The sequence below is a fragment of the Phaenicophaeus curvirostris genome, chromosome 13 (assembly GCF_032191515.1).
Source record: "Phaenicophaeus curvirostris isolate KB17595 chromosome 13, BPBGC_Pcur_1.0, whole genome shotgun sequence".
NCBI lineage: Eukaryota > Metazoa > Chordata > Aves > Cuculiformes > Cuculidae > Phaenicophaeus > Phaenicophaeus curvirostris.
The window spans coordinates 15,679,139-15,698,159 of record NC_091404.1 but is presented as its reverse complement, the minus strand read 5'-3'; the positions used below and the strand labels follow the sequence as shown (position 1 = coordinate 15,698,159).

The window sequence follows — 19,021 nt, the reverse complement described above, 5'->3', positions numbered from 1 at the left end:
AGGGAACTTGTCCATTCTTTTTGTTTTCCTTCTTCCTACCAGGATGGCTACCGAACACTCTGCGTGGCGTTCAAAGAGCTAACTCAGAAGGAATACGACAAAATTGACAGACAACTTAATGAAGCTAAGATGGCTCTGCAGGACAGGGAGGAAAAGATGGCAAAGGTTTTTGAAGACACAGAAGCAGACATGCACTTGATTGGGGCTACTGCTGTGGAAGACAGGTAAAGAGGTGACCACCAACACCAGTACTGATTTGTCCTGCTGTTTTTCCCTGACATTGCATCGTGGCCCTGAGTCACTGAGGTGGAACTGAGCAGCCAGGCAGATGCTGGAAGTGTCCAGGGCAATTAATTACTGTGACACAGTCCATTACACAGTGCCCTAGTTGCTAAAATTGGCCAGTGTAGTAGAAATTAGGATTTATTAATGAAACTACAGAAGTACTCGCACTTCTAGAGAGTGAATTAAGCAGACAGTGTTAATTTGCACATCAAAACAAATTCATTTTCGCGTGCAGTTATAGTAACCGCATGTGTAAATTAAGCCTTTACTCTTGACTCTTCGCTCTCACAGTAGAAACCAGTGATGGATTTTTTTTGGCTGCAAATAAAAATTTGGGATTACAGACTTCTAATCCCTATTCCTGTGGCAGTGGTCTCTCCAGCATGGGGAAAATCAATTGACTTCTCTTGAGCTGGTATTTCCTACCTGCTAAATAAGGGTTATATGGATTAAGTGTAGGCCAACCTGAGAAGAGATATTTTGCTTCTACTTGCAGGCTGCAGGAGCAATCAGCAGAGACAATCGAAGCTCTGCACGCAGCTGGCATGAAAGTTTGGGTGCTGACAGGAGACAAGATGGAAACTGCCAAATCCACGTGCTACGCCTGCAGGCTCTTCCAGACCAGCACGGAGCTGCTGGAGCTGACGGTGAAAGTGGTTGGTGAGAACGAAAGGAAGGAGGATCGGCTCCATGAGCTGCTGATGGAGTATCATAAAAAGCTGATTCAGGATGTTCCCAAAAACCGGGGAGGCCTGAAGAGGTAAATGAGCAAGAGGAACTAGCCCATGAGCATTGCAGATGCAAAGTTTATAGAGAAATAGAACGATGTTGTGGCCTGGGGCACTGGCAGCTTGCACCAACTGCAGCTGGCTCCTTTGCTTTGCTCATCATCTCTAGTATTGGCTGGTTTGGAACTTAATTATTCGGTTCCCTTAGTGAAGGGTGCGTGTTGAACACAAGCTTTTTAAAATTGCCAAGGCCCCAAAAAGGGGTGTGAAGAAGATTAATACAAAAGCAGTTTCTTTTCCATTAAGATGATGCAAGCGTCTGGATTGACTTCTTAAAATCAGATTTTATTCTCAACCTGTTCCTCCTTGTGTTGCAGAAGCTGGACGCTGAGTCAAGAATATGGCCTAATTATAGATGGCTCGACGCTGTCACTGATACTCAACCCTTCTCAGGACTCCAGCTCTAGTAATTACAAAAACATATTTCTACAGATCTGCTTGAAATGTACTGCAGTCCTCTGCTGCCGGATGGCTCCTTTGCAGAAAGCACAGGTATTTAATCTACTTTTAACCATCTAAAGCACATCACTGGGTGATGTGATGCACTTTGAATCCATCAGCTGGGACTTGACCCGATAGTCTTAATCAGCTAGGACTTCTCCAGGCTATGTGGAAGCCTTGCCTGAGCTTCAGAGTGTGGTGGAAACAAATTGTCCTTCAAATCTGAATGTAGAACCTTTGTTTAACTCTCTCTCTCAGGAAGCCACAAGTCCCAGGCAATTAGAAATAAACAGAAAAACCTTTGTTTGTTCTTTATTCCTTTCTAAATTTGTCAAGTGGAGTCCATGACTTCCGCATGCCGGCTGGTGGTGTCCATGCCTGATAAGCAGTGTGTTTCTGCACCTCTTTGGTGGGAGGGTTTCCTGCCCCCTGAAACGTGTGACAGGTCCTGTCTTTGGGAAAACAGATTCTGGCAGAAGGGAAGGATGGGATGCTGCAGCCTGTGATTTGTTTTTCAATACTATCTTTCAGCCCTGTGCAGCTAGATCTTGGCTTTTGTTCTGGTTGGTGACTGTGAAAGAATTAATGAGGGGATTTATTCATCAGAACTCCCGAGGTGTTATTTTGCTGCTGTAGAAGTGCAGTTGCTTGTCCTGGGGGGCTCTTGGAAGTGAGGCTTTTTTAACTGAAGCTTTGGTTTCTGCTGCTATCGTCTTAAATTTCTTTAGATTGTGCGAATGGTGAAGAACACAAAAGGGAGCCCGATAACACTGTCCATAGGAGATGGTGCAAATGATGTTAGTATGATTTTGGAAGCCCATGTTGGAATAGGTAAGACCCCTGGTTACACCCATTTGACACCTATGACCGATCTGCTGTTGCTGGGGTTCATTGTTGAGGCACAGTCAGAATTTCTGATTGCACATGGCTGAACTCATCCCACCGAAAAATGCAGAAAGTCTGCTGCTGATTTCTTTGGAGCTAGAGTTTGACTCCAGATGAAGGCTTGGGATCATCATATACTGTTAAGTGATAGTACCTCTCTTTATCAGTCGGAAGTGCAGATTGAGTTCAAAAACTCTGTGAAAAACTCTGTGACCAAATTCAAGCTAGTAAAGGTTGCTTGCTGGTCAGAAAAAACAGGCACGAGTAGCAAACTGATGGGTGATCCCTGGCAGCGGTTGCGAAGGGTGTGCAATGAAAATATCAGACTTTATTAGGGCTAACTGATCACAGCTGCTAGTAACTCAATACTTAGGACCTGCGTGTGTTTCCTGAGGGCTGATGCTCAGCTTATGTGATGTCTGCTCTGTCCATTTGACTGACATCAGGCTGGAAACTATCCTTTGTTCTGCAGATTGATGTCAGAGATATGGGAAATACTGGAGATTTATTTTTTTTTAATACTGCTAAAGAAGAGTCAATGGAAAAGAAAAGGCAGCCTCTTGATTTGGAGCTGTTGGAAATGCCACGGTGCCCTCTAATGAATGGGATCACAGTGCAGTTTGTTGTTAGTGAACAAAACTGTCTTTCTTGAGCTCTGCTCTGTGGGGATGTCTCAGGAGGCTGAGCATCCGCAATGAAATAGCTAGGCTGTGTGATATGCGGGCAAGCCCATAGGGAAGCCAGTTCCTTATCTCTTATCAGGTTTGCTAAGATGCTCTTCACCACACTGTTACATGGGAACTCAGACGGTAACCTAAATATAGCTTAGACACTCCAGCAGCAGGTCTGAGTAGTTTGGAGCCAAAACCACTCCAAGCCTTCCATCATCATGTTACTGTTTTGCTGTCCCATGGAGCTTGAGAGGGAAATAACTGCCTTTGTGCTATTGTCATGCCTTGAAACACCGACTGAGATGAACAAATCTAATGGGTAGCATTGGTCCAGATTCTGGTCCCTTAGGGATTAACCCTTTGTGATAGCACCAGTTCAAATTCTGATCCTGTGAGAATTAAACCCTTGCTGTGCTTCTGTCTCCAGGTATAAAAGGCAAAGAAGGACGCCAGGCTTCCAGAAACAGCGACTATGCTGTGCCAAAGTTTAAACATTTAAGAAAATTGCTACTAGCACATGGGCATTTATATTACGTGAGAATAGCACACCTTGTACAGTATTTCTTCTATAAGGTAAGGTATATGTGTGCAGCTTATTCCTTTGTTTACACTGTGGGTTTCTTTGACAACATTAAAAATAGTAAATAGGAAAAAATGTATCGGTTATTCTGTAGTTCTGTTTTCCTTCCCTAGAACAGTCTATGTCTCTGACATGCAGTTGAATTGAAAGCAGTGCTTAGAGGGGAATGTGAGCATGATGTTATTCTGGTCTCTTTTGCAGGTACTAACCACTTATTGGTTTAGTTTTGTGCTTGGTAGAAAACAGTGCCCTAACGTGTCTGATAACAGTAAAAATTACTGGGATTTAGATTGAGAATACAAGTGCTTTCCTGCTAACTGTTTGTCTTTTGTTTCCCTAGAACCTTTGCTTCATTTTACCGCAGTTTTTATACCAGTTCTTCTGTGGATTCTCACAGCAGGTAACTTCTAGTAATATGTCTATAAAGCCAGGATAGAAAGCAGGAGGCACAACGTGGCTTCCTAGCAGAGACTTAGCTTTAGGCTTCCTGTCCCTTCCTCACCTCGCTTTAGAGGACAGTAGGAACCGACCTCATTGCTCAGCGCTATATCTGAGGCCTAGGATTTTTGAGACCCATAAGTGAAAAGAAAGAATTCCAATTTCTTTCTTTTCCCGGCCACCACCTGTACACAGATGGACATCGTCTAAAATAATGAGAGAGGCATTTAGCTGGTTTGTCAGCACCTGATTTTGCTACTTCTACTTTTCTCAAGAGAAAAAGATTTTCCTGATCTTTTCTCCTCTGCTGCACTTGTCTGTTTTGAAGGGGTGTCTCAAAAGGAAGAACAGTACATTCTTTTTGACAGCCTTTAAAAAGACATATGATGAGTGTCATCAGCGACTTGCTTGGAGTCCAAGTGAGCTTCAGAAGACAGATCCATGTGATGGATGTGCTCACGTGCTTGAAGAGAAGAGCTTTGGCTTTTGTGTCAACTTACGGGCTTTTGTGTCTATTTGGGCTCCAGAGTAATGGCTAGGAAGAGTAAATGATAGGAGATAATTGTCTGCTTCTCTTGGCAGAACTACTTGCCTTTCTTTTTTTTTTTTTGTTTTGAAAAAAGAAGAAGCTGCCATAGTTCCTCTAAAACAGTCTAGCCTTTAGAGAGTCACAGGAGACATCAAATATATTAATAGAAACAGCAGCACAAGAGCAGCTACAGAAAAGCTGTGATAAGAGCTGTTTAGTCACATTCTTCTGGAGAATGAGCTGGAGATGAGACCAGTCAGTAAGAAAACTTTCCAACATTTAAAGTGAAGTTTCTGTCTCATTTTACCCATTCTTCCTCTTTTAAGCCCCTGTACGATGCTGCTTATCTTACCATGTACAACATCTGCTTCACATCCCTACCTATCCTGGCTTACAGCCTCCTGGAGCAGCATATCAACATCGACACGCTGACCTCAGATCCTCAGCTGTATATGTGAGTACCACTGGTGTTGGCAAACCTCCGCACAACTTGGTTAACCACAGTTTAAATTTGGTTGGTGCGGGAGTATAAGCAGGTGTACCTGTCGTATGTTGGTGCTGGGGTGACCATGAGCTGCAGGAAAGGCTGTTTCTGTCCCTGCTGGCTCTGCTGCTTCAGCATCAGAGCTGAGCAATGTCCTGTTTACTGCCTGTTTCTACTTATTTATGCTCTCTAACAGTGTCTGGTCTAGCAAATTGCACTGCTGTGTCTCTGTAAAAAAATAAACTGTAGGTGGAATTCTTCATCCGTAAGAAAAATCAAGCCGCGAGTGTGGCCCAACCATTCATCCACGTTAGCTTTGAGCCAGGCAGCATGAGCCAAGCACATGATAGAGTGTGTAATGGATGAAGGGGTGATGTAGCTTTCAGGAGAAAAAAGATCCGTTCGTTTTCAGTAAGACTAATGTTCCTGAAGCCCAACTCAGGCAGGTAGTTTCTCAGTTGATCTAAATGGATATCCTCACCCCTTCTATAGGCCAAATCCCAATATCAGACCCTATTGCCAGGGAACTCTGCTCTTGGATCCACACACTCGGATTTTTCTGCCATGTTACCCAGGGAAAGCACAGTTTAAGAGGAACCTGTCTCTCTGTGCTTAGCTGGTTGCTTTCTCCTTTCCTTTGGTTACAACTGAGGGGTTCCAACCTCCCATGGAAACAGAGTTGCTTCCCAGCTTCCTCCTGCCCCTGCCCACACACACGCAATGGGGTGCAGCCCTTCAGCAAGGACTAAGGAAGGTGCTTCTTCAGGGAAGTCCCTATTTATGCATCTTTTGTTGCTCATTCCCTTGCCTGAGGATAGGACCAGAACCAGGCTCACCCCTGTGGTAAGAGACAAAGTCAAGGCTGCTCCGGTCAGTGCCCCCTGTGCAATCCCTGTCACCGTTGTGTGATGCTTTTCAGCCATGGCAGAGATGTGTTTGGCAAAGCCATGCTTGAGCTAAGAGTGATGCCTTTGCAGGGACAGCAGAGGAAAATAGCAGGTACCTGAAGATATTACATGAAATTTGCTTAGTTATAGAAAAATCAGCAAATGCAAGGGCTGTAAGGCTAGGAAGGGGGCACGGGTGCTTTTGAAATAAGTACTTAAATCCATGATTGATTAGATCTCCACTTGTATGGGAAAATGGCACTGCATGTATTTTTAAATAAATTGGTAATTGAATATTGTGCATCATAGAGCAATAACAGTGGGCTGTCTGAACTCTGGGGTCTGTCCACGGAGAGAAAACAGATTAATTGTGAAGGCAGATAGCTTTAGTTTGAATATTCATGACTGTGCGTGTGCTGCTGAATGCAGAACGACTGCTGCGCCTCTGCTGTATGAAGTGCTGAGTTGCTGCAGTGCAGATCTAGACTGAGGCGCTGTAAAAAGCCTGTTTACGATGAGCACTGCAGGACGTCAATGTGAATGCAAAACAGAGCTCGCAGTGAGGAAGTTGGTTGTATTTTCTCTCCTTGTGATAAAACCCACTTACACACTTAGTGTGGTTTATCCATACTCCTTACTCAGACCCAAATTGCAGTATGTTAGAGTACTGCCATTGCATCATCGTGCACAGGATTCAGTAGAGTTTTGCTTTGGAAACTGCAATCATAGGAACCCAGCACCACACCAGTCTGCAAGGTGCTGAAAATGGATGTATTGCTTTAATAGTTAGGAAAAAAAAATAAGAACAATTGGGGATTTTTGGTTTTGCCATAAACATACTTTTATACTCCATCTTAAAATAAAAAAATCAAATCCAAAGTAACATGAAAAGGTAATGATACAGGAAACGTTTCTAACTCCCTTCTGCCCTGATGGCTGCCCTCTGCTCCCCGGGCTTTGCTTGCGGTCCATGGAGAGCTCTGCCCATAGCACATCCCTTTGCTGCTGCTGCCTCTGTGCCAGATCTCATCCTATATCCAGCCAAGATCCTCCTGCTGCAACCCCCATGCTAAAAACACCCACCGTACGATTCAGGATGTTATTTTCAGCCTGTGCAGATAAACACTGCTTCCAAGAAGGGGACTTGCAGGGCTTTTCTCAAAGAGGGAGTTTGTGCATTCAACAAAAAGTCGGAAACACACCACGGTTTTGCTACATCCCATATGGCTTTTCTTCCCCTATTGCTCTGGTTTTAAAATTCAGCAGTTAATGTCAGATACAGTGGTCGGTGCAGGGGCTGTAGAAGAGGCTCAGGACAGTGTTACTGCTTTTTGCTTTGGGCTGGCTTGGATTTTAGTCAAAGTTACTGGCAGAGAAGGACAAAACGAATGAGTATGCTCAACCACTTACGATCTGTCGTGACTAGCAGCTGCATATGGTAAATGTTGTTTATGCCTTGTACACTGGCAGATATTTATGTGTTTTACTTCCTTGTCTCCTACAGCAAGGGCTTGCTCCAAAGCCCGCTGATCACCTGGCTGCGAGGGGCTTTGCAGCGCATCCTAAGCGTGACGGTGATGTTCTTGTTACTCCGTCTCTTGGCAGGAAGGTTTCAGATAATGCAATGCTGCAGTGGAGGCCGTTCCTGTACTGGACCTTTCTGGGCACCTTTGAAGGACTCGTGTTTTTCTTTGGGGTTTATTTTCTTTTTCAAAATTCATCGTTGGAAGATAACGGAAAGGTAATGCCACCAAAAATGAAAGATGTGTTTCTTCTGTGCACTGCTTGTTTTATGCACCTAACAGGGAATATCTACATGCTTAATCTGTGCTGTGTGTTGTGAGTCTTGTCCAACGGTGTAGCCTTGCTTATGGCGTGATTCTGCAGCAAATGCTTGAAAGAAAACGTTTTCCAAATTGCCATGGAAACAGGGCAGAGCTGATTATACTCACTAGGTAAAATAACGAGTCTTACACACAGCTTTGTTCCAACGCAGTGAGCTTTGCACAGTGCTCTTCCACTCTTCTGTGTGGTCCCAGGTGTTGGAGCAGTGTCCGTCCTTCCCACCTCTGCACTGTGTGAAATCTGGCACTCGTTCAGCAGGTTGCAAGCGACTGAATTAGCTCACCTTGATAAGATACTGCTCATTCACTCAGACATGGTACCAAGGCTGCTAGCATGCTGCACCTGCTTCGGGGGGTGATTTCAGCCACTCTCCCCTCTTTGCAAGGCTGGTGCTGGGGTTTTGCTACCATTTCAAAGCCAGCATAAGTCAGCTTGTTGGGACAAGCGCTTGCATCACCACCTGAGCGAGGTGTGGGGGAGCTGCTATGGGTTAACCTGCACAGAAGGGCAGGGGGGAAGATTGAATTTATGTTTCTTTTTCCTTTTTTCCTTTTTTTTTTTTTTTTTTTTTTTTACTTTTTGCTGGTTAATTGCATACAGAGCAAAGCATTAGTACAGTGCAGCTGCCACATGTGGTGGCCTGGGCTGTCTCAGGACCTTTCCCCAGGGGAATATGCAGCGCATTATCAAGTCTCAGCTAATGGAAGACGTCTTTATACCATTACTTGTGACCCTTGAATACTTTAGGGTTCTTGTAGCAGCTAACACTTGGAGAAAAGCTGATGAAATTTATGTATGTATATGCACATGTTGCATCAGTGCCAACGTTTATGGCCCCAGCTGTAAGCAGTCAAGCCCCTGTATTGTATATTCAGTGCTTTTCTGTATTTATAGCCATTCTGGTTGTATTGGAATAAAACATGAAGCACTGAGATGTTTTGCAAATGCCTTGGGAAGTCAAGTCTATGTGGCACTACAATAAGGTCTGTGGTTATGTCCTGTTCTGTAAACACTTATGCCTGTAAGAACTGCTACCAGCAATTGTTCATAATATCCATGTATGTTTGATTGACTCCTTTTTTCGCTCCTATTAACTTTAATTTTTTTGCATTTTTTGAAAACTTTTACATTTCACTTTCTGTTTTAATGTATGCATTCAGATCTTGACAGCCTTTGGTAAGCATCCCTCCCATTCATTGCCATCATTTGGATTAATATACAGTATCTGCTTTTCTTTGTCGTGCGTAGTCACTAGTATCTGCAAACCAAACCAGATGGAAAAATACCCATTGGTGTATTCTGCAAATGGGATTAAAATGAGGTGACAAGCAGAGATATCGTGGGAAAGCAGAAACTCAGTAAATTACCAAGAAATCATGAAATACAGATGGTCCAATGATTTGTATCCTTGATCAATATTGCTGTTAGTAGGAGGTTGTACCTGTCGCTGTCCCAGCTCTGGGTCACCCGTCTGTGTGGCACTGCATGGCTCAGGGTAGTGTAGCCCAGCGCCTGTCTGAGCATCCGTCCCCTCTAGCAGTCACTCCATCCTGTCCTTTTGCTTCAGTCCCTGCTTGCACCCCTGTCCTCATTGTTGTTTATGTGCCTCTTGAAGGAGATGGCAGAGACATCTGTGGCAATGTAACGTGTTTTTCAGGTTTTTGGGAACTGGACCTTTGGGACGATTGTTTTCACCGTGCTGGTTTTCACTGTCACTCTGAAGGTTAGAATCTTCCTTTCTTTTTCAGTCACTTATTTTTGCAGTCATTTCCCAGTGCTTGCATATGTGCTGTGATGTAAGATCACTCAATTAAATGCAGTAAATGTGTTGAAAATGAAGTTACTATGAATATGTCCTCCCCACACTTAAATCTTCTTTTCTTCCATACAAGCAGAACTTGCCAAATAGCTTCTTGACCAGTGTTCTGTGTAGACTATGGTCTATATATATGGGGTGTGCTGGTCCATAAGCATTCATGTTTTGTTTAAATTATTTTCCCTTTTTTTTTACCTCTTCTGAGAACTCTAGTTGATTAAAGTTTACTTTTTCTCATGATTTCACCCTTTGTATTCAGTTCCTCCAAGAGGAGAGAAACAGTAGAGAACTTGGTATTGTCCACCTTGTTGCAGACGCTGCTAAGCACTGGAGGGATCACAAAAGCACATCTGTCAAATAACAATAGCAAATCTGCTTTGTTTCACAGAGCTTTCCAGAATGAACGGGTTTTAATAAGACCTTACAAAAGGTCCTTTGTGTTGGGTTCAGGACAGCAGGTGGTGGCAGAAGGCAATTAGAATCCTTGTAACCTTTAGACATTTATTTCCTGTAACGTCAGAAGCTGCATCAGATGTAGTCTATTAAAAAGTGTCAGCTACAATTAGAAACTCACTGCTTCCCTGTTGACATTGTGCCAGTCTGTAGATACCTAAAATATTTTCCCTGGTGCACATATGCCACGAGGTAGCTGTTTGGAGAATTATCAACCTTATTATGAAAGCAGTCTGAAGTTTCATATAAATACAATCAAATGCGCTCTGCATCTAACGCCTGTTCTGTCTCTCTTTTTATTCACACAGCTAGCGTTAGATACCCGATTCTGGACATGGATGAACCACTTTGTGATCTGGGGCTCCCTTGCCTTCTATGTGTTTTTCTCATTCTTTTGGGGAGGAGTCATTTGGCAAGTATCATATCTTCTTCCTGTGGTGCTTTCTTAGGGGAATGCCAGCAGCACTGGCTTTATGGGGGGCGTGGCTGCAGCATCCTCTCAGCTGGGCTATCCAGACATTTATGGATGGTGGAGTAGGTGAACCACGCTCCTTTCCCTACTGAAGAGATCGCCTAAAAGCAGGTAACAACCTGGTTACCATCCAAGTGCTTGGCTTTGGCAAGAGGTGGTTTGCTTTTCTCCCCTTGTGGGCATTTCTGGTTCTGAGGCCTTTGTCTTTCCTGGGAGGTTCTGGGCTAAATACTTCAGGATTTTTGTAAGTGGGTCGGAAAGAAAGGAAAAGTTGTTGGTGGAAAGAAATCCAGTGATATAGAAGGAAAGAAAAGATGAGGCAGACGCAGAGCAAGAGGACGCAGCACTCTGAGGCAGATTAAGAGTGGGAAATAAAACAAGAGAAAGCACAGATCTTGCTGTTGAAAAAGCAGGCAAGCAATAGATCATTGCAAATATTATTAGTTTTCTATTTCCTCTGCTGAAGTAGGCATTTGTGTTGATGTTCACAGCGTCTTTGCTTTCCCGTGAGCTAGTGGGTCATTGGCTAGATCTTTGACCCAGCGACTTGCTAGTAAAGATGTGGAAATGATTTCAGTAATTTAATTGGGGTCACAGGCTTTGTCTGATTCTTAGTATTCCTCACCAACAGATTCAGATCTACTATCTCACCAAATCTCTATGCTGAAATGTGTCAGTTTTCTGCTTGTAGGTTTAACTTGCATGGCTGAATAATTTTGAGTTAGTGGTAAGCAACTACTACTTTGGCATCCTTGTCATCAGTTATTTATGAGGGATTTTTCACGAGCATCTGTCGATTCCCTTGCATTATCAAGGGAGGGAGAAAGACTCAACCTATTGGGACCAAGAGTCTCTGGATTTCCACCATCAAAAGCAAACCATAAGCTATAGCAATGTCCAAAGCTGAAATGAAATTATCTGTTTTTTAACACGGTGAATAGTTTATCTTTCAGTGATAGTTGCAAAATTGGTGATCATAGCATAATTCAAGCTCCTCCCCATCCCAAAATTAAACAGATGTGGAAGATGCAAAATACATTGTGTAAGGTGACAAGACAGTCCTCCAGAACTAGTGCAGTTGAAGGCAGGAGATGCATTAGGAGGATGGACAGTGTGTTTCTGTGCAGGCTATATCCATCTTGATGAGAGACGTTACTGCTAAGGGCTTGATCTGAATCTGCCTCCAATTCTGACCTCCTTGGAAAATCAGTGTTAACTAGAATTTATTTGTCTCCTTTCTTTTTCAGGCCTTTCTTGAAGCAGCAAAGAATGTATTTTGTATTTGCCCATATGCTGACTTCTATTTCCACGTGGCTTGCAATAATTCTTCTGATCTTTATCAGCCTTTTCCCAGAAATTCTTCTAATAGTTTTAAAAAATATAAAAGAGAAAAGTCATCAGGTAAGGAACAAGTTGATGTATCGCACAGTATTTTTAGGAAGACCTCTCTTACTTTTAAGCACCAGATGAACCAGTAACATTACAGTGTACCATTCACGTCTCAGAAAAGCTTTCTGGAGTCTTGTCTTGTTCTTTCACGTGCCAGAAGCTCAGCTAAAAATACTGCCTAGATCTGCAGCGAGAAGATGCTCAACCCATGCCTTTCTTTAGTTGCCTTCACTAGCAGGAAACCTGCTGTCTCTTATAAAAGTACCATAGCCCTTTTCCAACCTGAACTGATCATCAAATACGCCATATTGTGTCCTAAAAAAAAAAGCTACTTGTTTTTATGTCATAGAACACACCCACAGCGTTCCCTTGGGTATGTCCTCCAGGTTCTGGTGCAGTGGGAACAGGGCCAAGTCTTGTCACATCTGCCCAGGGCTTGTGCTGTGACGTTAGCCTGCAGTGTTTAGCTCTCCTTGAAAGTGGTCTGGTTTCTTAACACCTTTCCTCCACTGCTGAGGAGAAAGAGCTCTTTTTAGAGGTGTAAATCATCTCTTCAAAGTTTTCGTCCTCACTCCTGCAATTGCTGAATTCCACGACTAGTGCTGTGCTGAGACACCCTGTCCTGTCCCTTGCTCTCTGCTTGCCCAGAGGTGCCAAACGTGCCCACAGCACCGTCCTCCTGGGCAGCCCCTGCTCACCCTGGCTGTGCATTTGCCGCTCCCTGCGCCTTTCCTCCCTCTTGCAGCCCCTCTCTTTCCTCCTGCAACATCAGCAAGTCCCACCTCGGGTCAGCACGCAGCAGATTGCCCTCGGCCCTGGCCTCTTGCCATCAGGTTTACAGGTCTTTAGGCAGTGGTGGAGCCCAGCTGAATGGACAGGGACGGGGTCACCCCTTGCTGTCACCCAGGAGATGTTGGCGGAGTGGGTTTGGCCATCACTCTCCCTGGCTAGTGCAGAGGGGACTTCGAACTGCCAGCGGTGTCCTAAACCAGCACTGTGGTACCAGCTCACCAGTGCTGAGCTGGTCTGACTGTGTCCCAGGAAACCATGGGCTGACCTGCCAATACTGAGGTGCAAAACAGGGTTCTCCCCTTGAATTTCTTTTATCCTGTGAGGTTTCAGTGGTTTTTCCTCACCTGGGATAACTTATCTTTGGTCCTTATTTAAAAACAATTATTATCTTAATTAAAAAAAATATTCACAATGAAGTAGTACGGATTTTCCCCTCCCATAATATTTGAAGTACATTTTGGCATAGTATCAGTGAAGTAGAATGTATATCTGCAAGAAAAAACCCAAACCCTAAACTGTTAAAGGTGAAAGTAATAGCGATGGTGTAAGAAGTGTAGTTATATTTATTCCTAGAGCCTTCATGTAGTTTATTCCAGTTAAGTATCATTTAATAGTGTCTAGCCTGACACTCCTATTGAATAGTCTGGGAGTGAGTTGCCCTCAGCCACAAGCATAGGACAGTTTGAGGCTAGTGATCTGGGGGTTACTCTGCTCAACTCACCTGAGAGGTGACCCATTTTTGCCTTTAGCTGATTGCCAGAAGATCCATTCCCCAGTGCAATACTTGCTTTCAAGAGTGCTTTATATGCATTTAAAAAAGCTCTTGTGAAATCGTTTAGCAAAACAAAGTAAGTGTCAACTAGAAAAGTCTCTTCATATGTGCATAGCAAATTACACACAGGCTAAGCCATATTTAAATGTACATTTTGAGTAAGAGCTTTTTAAGCCTGAAGCAGATAGCAGCTCCAGATGTCTGTATCAGCAGTCAGATGCTGAAGTCAGTCCCTTAAATTTTAAATGTATCTAAGACCAGGTTGATGATTTCAAATTAAGACACTTTTTGAGAATCCTGACTGTAATAATCTAAAAAAATCAACATAATTTTGCCCAGGGGAGTATTAAGTGAAAAATATGATCAGGGCAGTTACTTAGTTGCCTGAACCCCCAGCTTGAATGCCAAAGGTCCCTCTGGGAAGGGAGGATGGACTGAGGCCAGGTCGATCAGCATTTGCCCTTGACCTCAACTGGAGCGGGTTTCACCCCGAGTTTCCTATTCCACAATGCATTGGCTCTGCTCAGTCTTTATTAAATTTTCTCTGTGGAAGTGTTTTGTTTTGTTTAACTGCAAGGCACATTTGTGTTTTCCTTGGTTTCTGCCTTTCTCTCTCTTGTACTGCAATTTTCTGTCTTTTGTGCTGTTGTGAACTAGGTATCGAAGCGCCTTCCTTCCTCAGGAACATCCACTATCTTCATGCTTTCTCAAACTTCCAGCAATCACAGCTTTTCTTGGAGTGAATAAGGTGATTTCTTTTCTGAGTCACTATGTGTTGCTTGCTCTACTGCTTTTCTCTTCTTTCTAACACCTAACTCCTAAAAACTCTTGTTTAGATTTGCTCACCCAGCAAACCCCTGCTTTCCCCCCCACTCTTCTTGCTTTAATTCAAATCTTTTGCTTAAATACTTCATCTGTCTCTTCCCCTTTGGTGTCCTGCTGCACTTCAGGTGGGTGAGCTGGTCATGCTTGGAATGTCCACATGATGTGGTGGTGGCTGACATGAGTTACGCTCTCTGCCCCACTGTAGTTTTGTGTATCACTGGGCTAGATACAAACTTCTCTAAAGCATGAGACAAAGTGGACTCAATTTAGACTTCCGTCTGGATGACCCAGCAAACAGGTTTGGTCTAGGAGGAGCTCCCCAGGTGCCTGTCTTACCCAGTCCATCCCACTTAATGCTACTGTTGTTCTTTATACAAGCAGATAAGCCACTGCGCTCAACCCTTGCAACACAACAGGGGGTAGGCTTGGAAATTACTGACTGTGGGGGTGGTGGGGCTACCCTAGAGCAAAGTGCCTTGTGTTTGGTTTTGCTGCAGATCTCCTGTATGACTCACTAATTTAAGAATATCAGTTACGAGGAGATCAAGGATGGTTTACTGCTCCCTTGAAAGCACCCATAGCATAAATCTCCAAGCCTGAAGTTAACGATTTCAGGAAGCAGGGCTAGTTTCTGAATACTCTTCACTCCTCTTGCACTGCAAAACCCAGACTATTAATCTCCATTTATTTAGACAGCGCATATTGCTACAACCCTTATGATATTACTTAGCTGTAAAAAGGTGTGTGTGTGTGTCTTGTATTGTTTGACCATTAGGTAGGGGCAAGTGTTGCATATGCTGTAAGTCTTTTTGCCTCGCTGTTGCAGAGCAGCAGGAAGGTACCTGATTCATTGTCGGCCAGACCTTCTGTCAGACCACTTCTTTTAAGAACATTCTCAGATGAGTCTAGTGTGTTGTAACAGGTACCCTGTCTGAAGGAGTTGGGATGGTTTTAGAAGGCATTGATTAACCGAATGTAACCCCCTCCCCCTGCCCCAATCAATTAAACTGTGGTTCTTATAATCCTCTTGACTATCGGTGTGGGGCACCTGTCCTTGTGGAATGGAGATGCAATGCTTGGGATGCATTTTAATTTGGGGATGCCCTATCCAACCGCTACAGAATCCCATGTGTGCACAGATCCTCTCGAACTGAAATATTTCACAGTATGTAAATAAGTCTCTCAATATAACTGATATTTTAGCCTAATATTAACAGACAACTTAGTCTGGCGAATACAATCAGTGAATCTTGCTAACGGGGGTTGTAAAAGCTAATGCTGGTATATTCACAATGAAGTATTCAGATCTCTGCTATTAAAATGATTCCAGTATTGCATCTGAATTGTACCAAAATCCCTTTTTCTAGGATGCATGCTGCTCTGTCAAATGGAAATAAGTGCATTTTAATTCATCTGCATAGATTGGAACTAAATGTGTCTGGTATGGTGGGCATGTCTCTGTGTCTGTATACGTATACACAGACAGAGAGTGTCCTAGTATTGATTTTGAACATCATAGTAAGCTGATAGCAGAATAAAAAAGTAAAAGTGCCCAATTGAATTCACAATTTCACTTTTAGAGAGATGTTATGTAGCTGTGTGGTGTCCGTTGCAAACATGAAACTGCTGTTTTTCTAAAAACCTCTCCTACATTTGTACCCACACCTGCTTGTAAAGAAACCAGTTTATTCAGAATGGCAGGTCCAACAGCCAGACTTGCCAGAGCTCCAGATATGTGTGGCTTAAATCTGTGGTTTTGCTTGCCCAAGCGGTGCTGGCAAGCCAAGCAGCCAGCCCTTCCCTGCAGACGTTAGGTGGTGCTCTCTGCTAACATATACTGGTGCGGACTGGTGTGGGAGGTGGCTGCGCTGGGTCAGAATGGGAGCTGCAAGGGACAGTGAGGCACATGCTACTTCTAGACTTTAAACAGTGTTTTGCAGATTATTCAAACTGAATTACCATCCTGTTACTTGATTGTGAATGAAATTTGGCACTTTTATTGTGCTCTAATCATTCTTCTTCCATAAAATTGTAAATGTTTCATTTTGTTAAAAATAACACAAAGTTCTGTGAATTTCAGGGTGTAACAATTGCAATACATGTGCATTTTCCTTCTGATTTTTGCAGACTGGCCCCTTTGATCTGCCTAGGTTAGTCTCATACAAACGTATAGAGAATGGTTATGTGAAGACTGAAGATGCTGTTACTAATTTGGCAGAAAGACATCCTCTCAGGATACTTTAAAGTGCTCCATACAAACACTGCATATTGTCATGCTGTAGGAAAAAAACATGGTTTTAACCTGACAGTTCTTGTTAATTAAGTACAGTGAGCAGCCGTGCTGATAAAGCAGTAGCCAGGGCACTGGTCCCACAGTACCCATCTGTCTTTGGTCTTGTGGCTTCCCCACCCCCTAAAATAATTCTGCCAAATGAAAAGTCTACATCATTGGAGGCTGAAAAATCCTCTGTGAATTCATCCAAAACAGCATGAGTTGAAGTGCAAGAGAGCAATGCTAGCTCCACTTCGCACGGGGGCTTCCTCTGCCTGGTGCAAATCTGTCTGAGAGCAGCAGAGAGCTGCTGAAGTCTCTTGCTCTGCCTGACCAAAGAAGTAGCACAGACTTTAAACCCGATAACGGCTTCCGAAGGTGCCGGGGAAAGCCCGCTCCTCTCGCACAGAAGCTGGATACAGTCCTGTGAGCATCTCGCCTGGTGCTGGGGCTGTGACCCCTCGCCCCCCTCCCAGCCGTGGGTTGCCAGATGCGTGCGGCAGAAATACTTGAAAACTTGGGGGGTATCTTTGCTGACGGTGCAAGGTGTTCAGTTGCAATCCCTCCTCGGGGTGTGACGGGAAGCGATCTGTGGTTCATACACAGTATCAGTATCCACGCAGAGACACGCTGTGCTGGGAAGTGCCTGAGCATCCTCCGGTGGCCAGTTTGCAGATGGGTTTATTCCTGATGGAGGGTGAAGGAAAAGGGCGTTTTCCCTCGTGTTGTGGCTGCTATTTGTGATGGAAGGAAGCTCTTGTGGGGAGGAAAGAATCTCAAAAGTTGGGCTGTGCCAGAGTTTCAACCATTTTGCCTGGGCTCCTGTGGTTTTGCTTACGTTCCTGCACTGTGCAGTTGCTTCAGCATTTAAAGGCCTGAGTGACAGTATGGTCCTTGGAAGATCCCGAGGACAGAGGCTGTGCCTGTAAACCCACAGGCATATAAAACTGCATCTTGAGTTATTTGCACTAAGAAAAAAGAAGCTGGTTTTAAAATGAAAGGAATACATGAACCTGATTTCATTTTACACTTTATTTGATTTTTAAAGTGGCATGTTCTTTTTAAATCTACCTGTACCATGGTTGTGGGAACTTTTCTCTTTAGGCTGTACACAGCAGAGGTGAGATGCCTGACTCTCGATATTTTTTTTCCCTCTGATACTTCATTTGTGGAAAAAGCAGCTTTTTCGTTGTAAGTCATAAGCAGTGATGGAGCACCATGTGCTACTGCCATTTGGTGCGAAGGTCCCCCTCGTGCGGACTGCCCCTGGCCCTGGTGCTCTGCAGAGCAGTGTGGAGGAACTACCGTGAGAAGCATTCAAATCTCATTTTGGAAGTAACAAGCTCTACACTGCAATTGGGTTTGGCTCCCGCTTGATTTCTGTCACTTAGATGCAAAGAAACAACAATTTGGGACTAGATGGAACATTCCCTTCATCAAGTTTTGCTGAACTGCAGGCTTAATTTTGGAAGATTTGAGTCTTGCTGTCTGGCTGCAAGGTCCATCTTTGACTCCGGTGGACGCTGGATGTTCATCAGCTGCTGATGTGCATCACAAGGACTTTGCAAGGGACCTTACCTGAGTGGGAGAGGGGGGTGTGCAGTCCCCATGACTGGTGGCTGCTTTTATTTCACCCAGCACGGGAGGGGATGTACAGACAAGACCACTGTATTATACACGCTGCACTGGCCTCAACGCAAGTGGTGTTCGTTGGCACCGTGTTAGCAACCACGGCTCGACTCCTTGCTGCATGCAAGTAAGGAGCTGCACTTCCAGCATGTCCCATGGGCAATTTTTTTTTTCCTTCATCATCATCTTTTCCTTTTCCTAGCTCTTTTCACAGACCTAGACTTCAACTTGCAGGCCTTGTCCCATTCTGAACTTTTCTTACTAAAATGTGGTGCCTACAGATCACGTATGCGATGAATACAACAAAAATACGCTCTCTGTGCCAAATCTAACCTTTCTTCTTAAATATACAATTGCTGACTTGTGTTTACACAACCTTTAAAAATGTGGGCACTGAAATGCCTAATTCCTGTGATTCAAAATCATTCCAAGCCCAAATGGTCCCAGCCCTGACACCTCGCTACTCAGTTTGCTTTGTGTTGTACTCTACTCCTAGGGTCAAAGTCTGTTCCTGTGAAATTCAGCTTGGAGGCTTTGCTGTTGACGTTAGTGGGAACAGAGTGAAGCTTGCTATGTGTGTGCGATGTGTGAACTTTCTGAATAAAGCCAGTTAGCAGGCTAATTTCTGCAGCCTGTTTTAAGACAGAGCCTTTGGAGAACCAGATTTTTCTCTTTTCGTTTCCAAGTGTCCTGTCTCAGGATGGAGCAAGCCATTGCAATAGCTGTGTGTTCAAACCCAAGGCACGTGTGGTGACAGGTGTGTTGGAG

General features: G+C 44.0%; 1 protein-coding gene across 1 annotated transcript in view; it reads left to right on the top strand.

Annotated features, from left to right (window-relative positions):
• ATP11C (ATPase phospholipid transporting 11C) overlaps positions 1–16,617 on the top strand; it is a 44,263-nt gene extending 27,646 nt beyond the window's left edge. Inside the window, exons 19-31 of the mRNA XM_069867962.1 lie at positions 43–224; positions 782–1,045; positions 1,391–1,565; positions 2,243–2,345; positions 3,498–3,643; positions 3,991–4,050; positions 4,944–5,071; positions 7,594–7,729; positions 9,491–9,556; positions 10,411–10,514; positions 11,822–11,975; positions 14,185–14,275; positions 16,480–16,617. Coding sequence (XP_069724063.1) covers positions 43–224; positions 782–1,045; positions 1,391–1,565; positions 2,243–2,345; positions 3,498–3,643; positions 3,991–4,050; positions 4,944–5,071; positions 7,594–7,729; positions 9,491–9,556; positions 10,411–10,514; positions 11,822–11,975; positions 14,185–14,274 — 1,608 coding nt within the window. The 3' untranslated portion in view covers position 14,275; positions 16,480–16,617. The remainder of the gene's footprint in view (positions 1–42; positions 225–781; positions 1,046–1,390; positions 1,566–2,242; positions 2,346–3,497; positions 3,644–3,990; positions 4,051–4,943; positions 5,072–7,593; positions 7,730–9,490; positions 9,557–10,410; positions 10,515–11,821; positions 11,976–14,184; positions 14,276–16,479) is intronic.
• Positions 16,618–19,021: the final 2,404 nt, after the last annotated feature.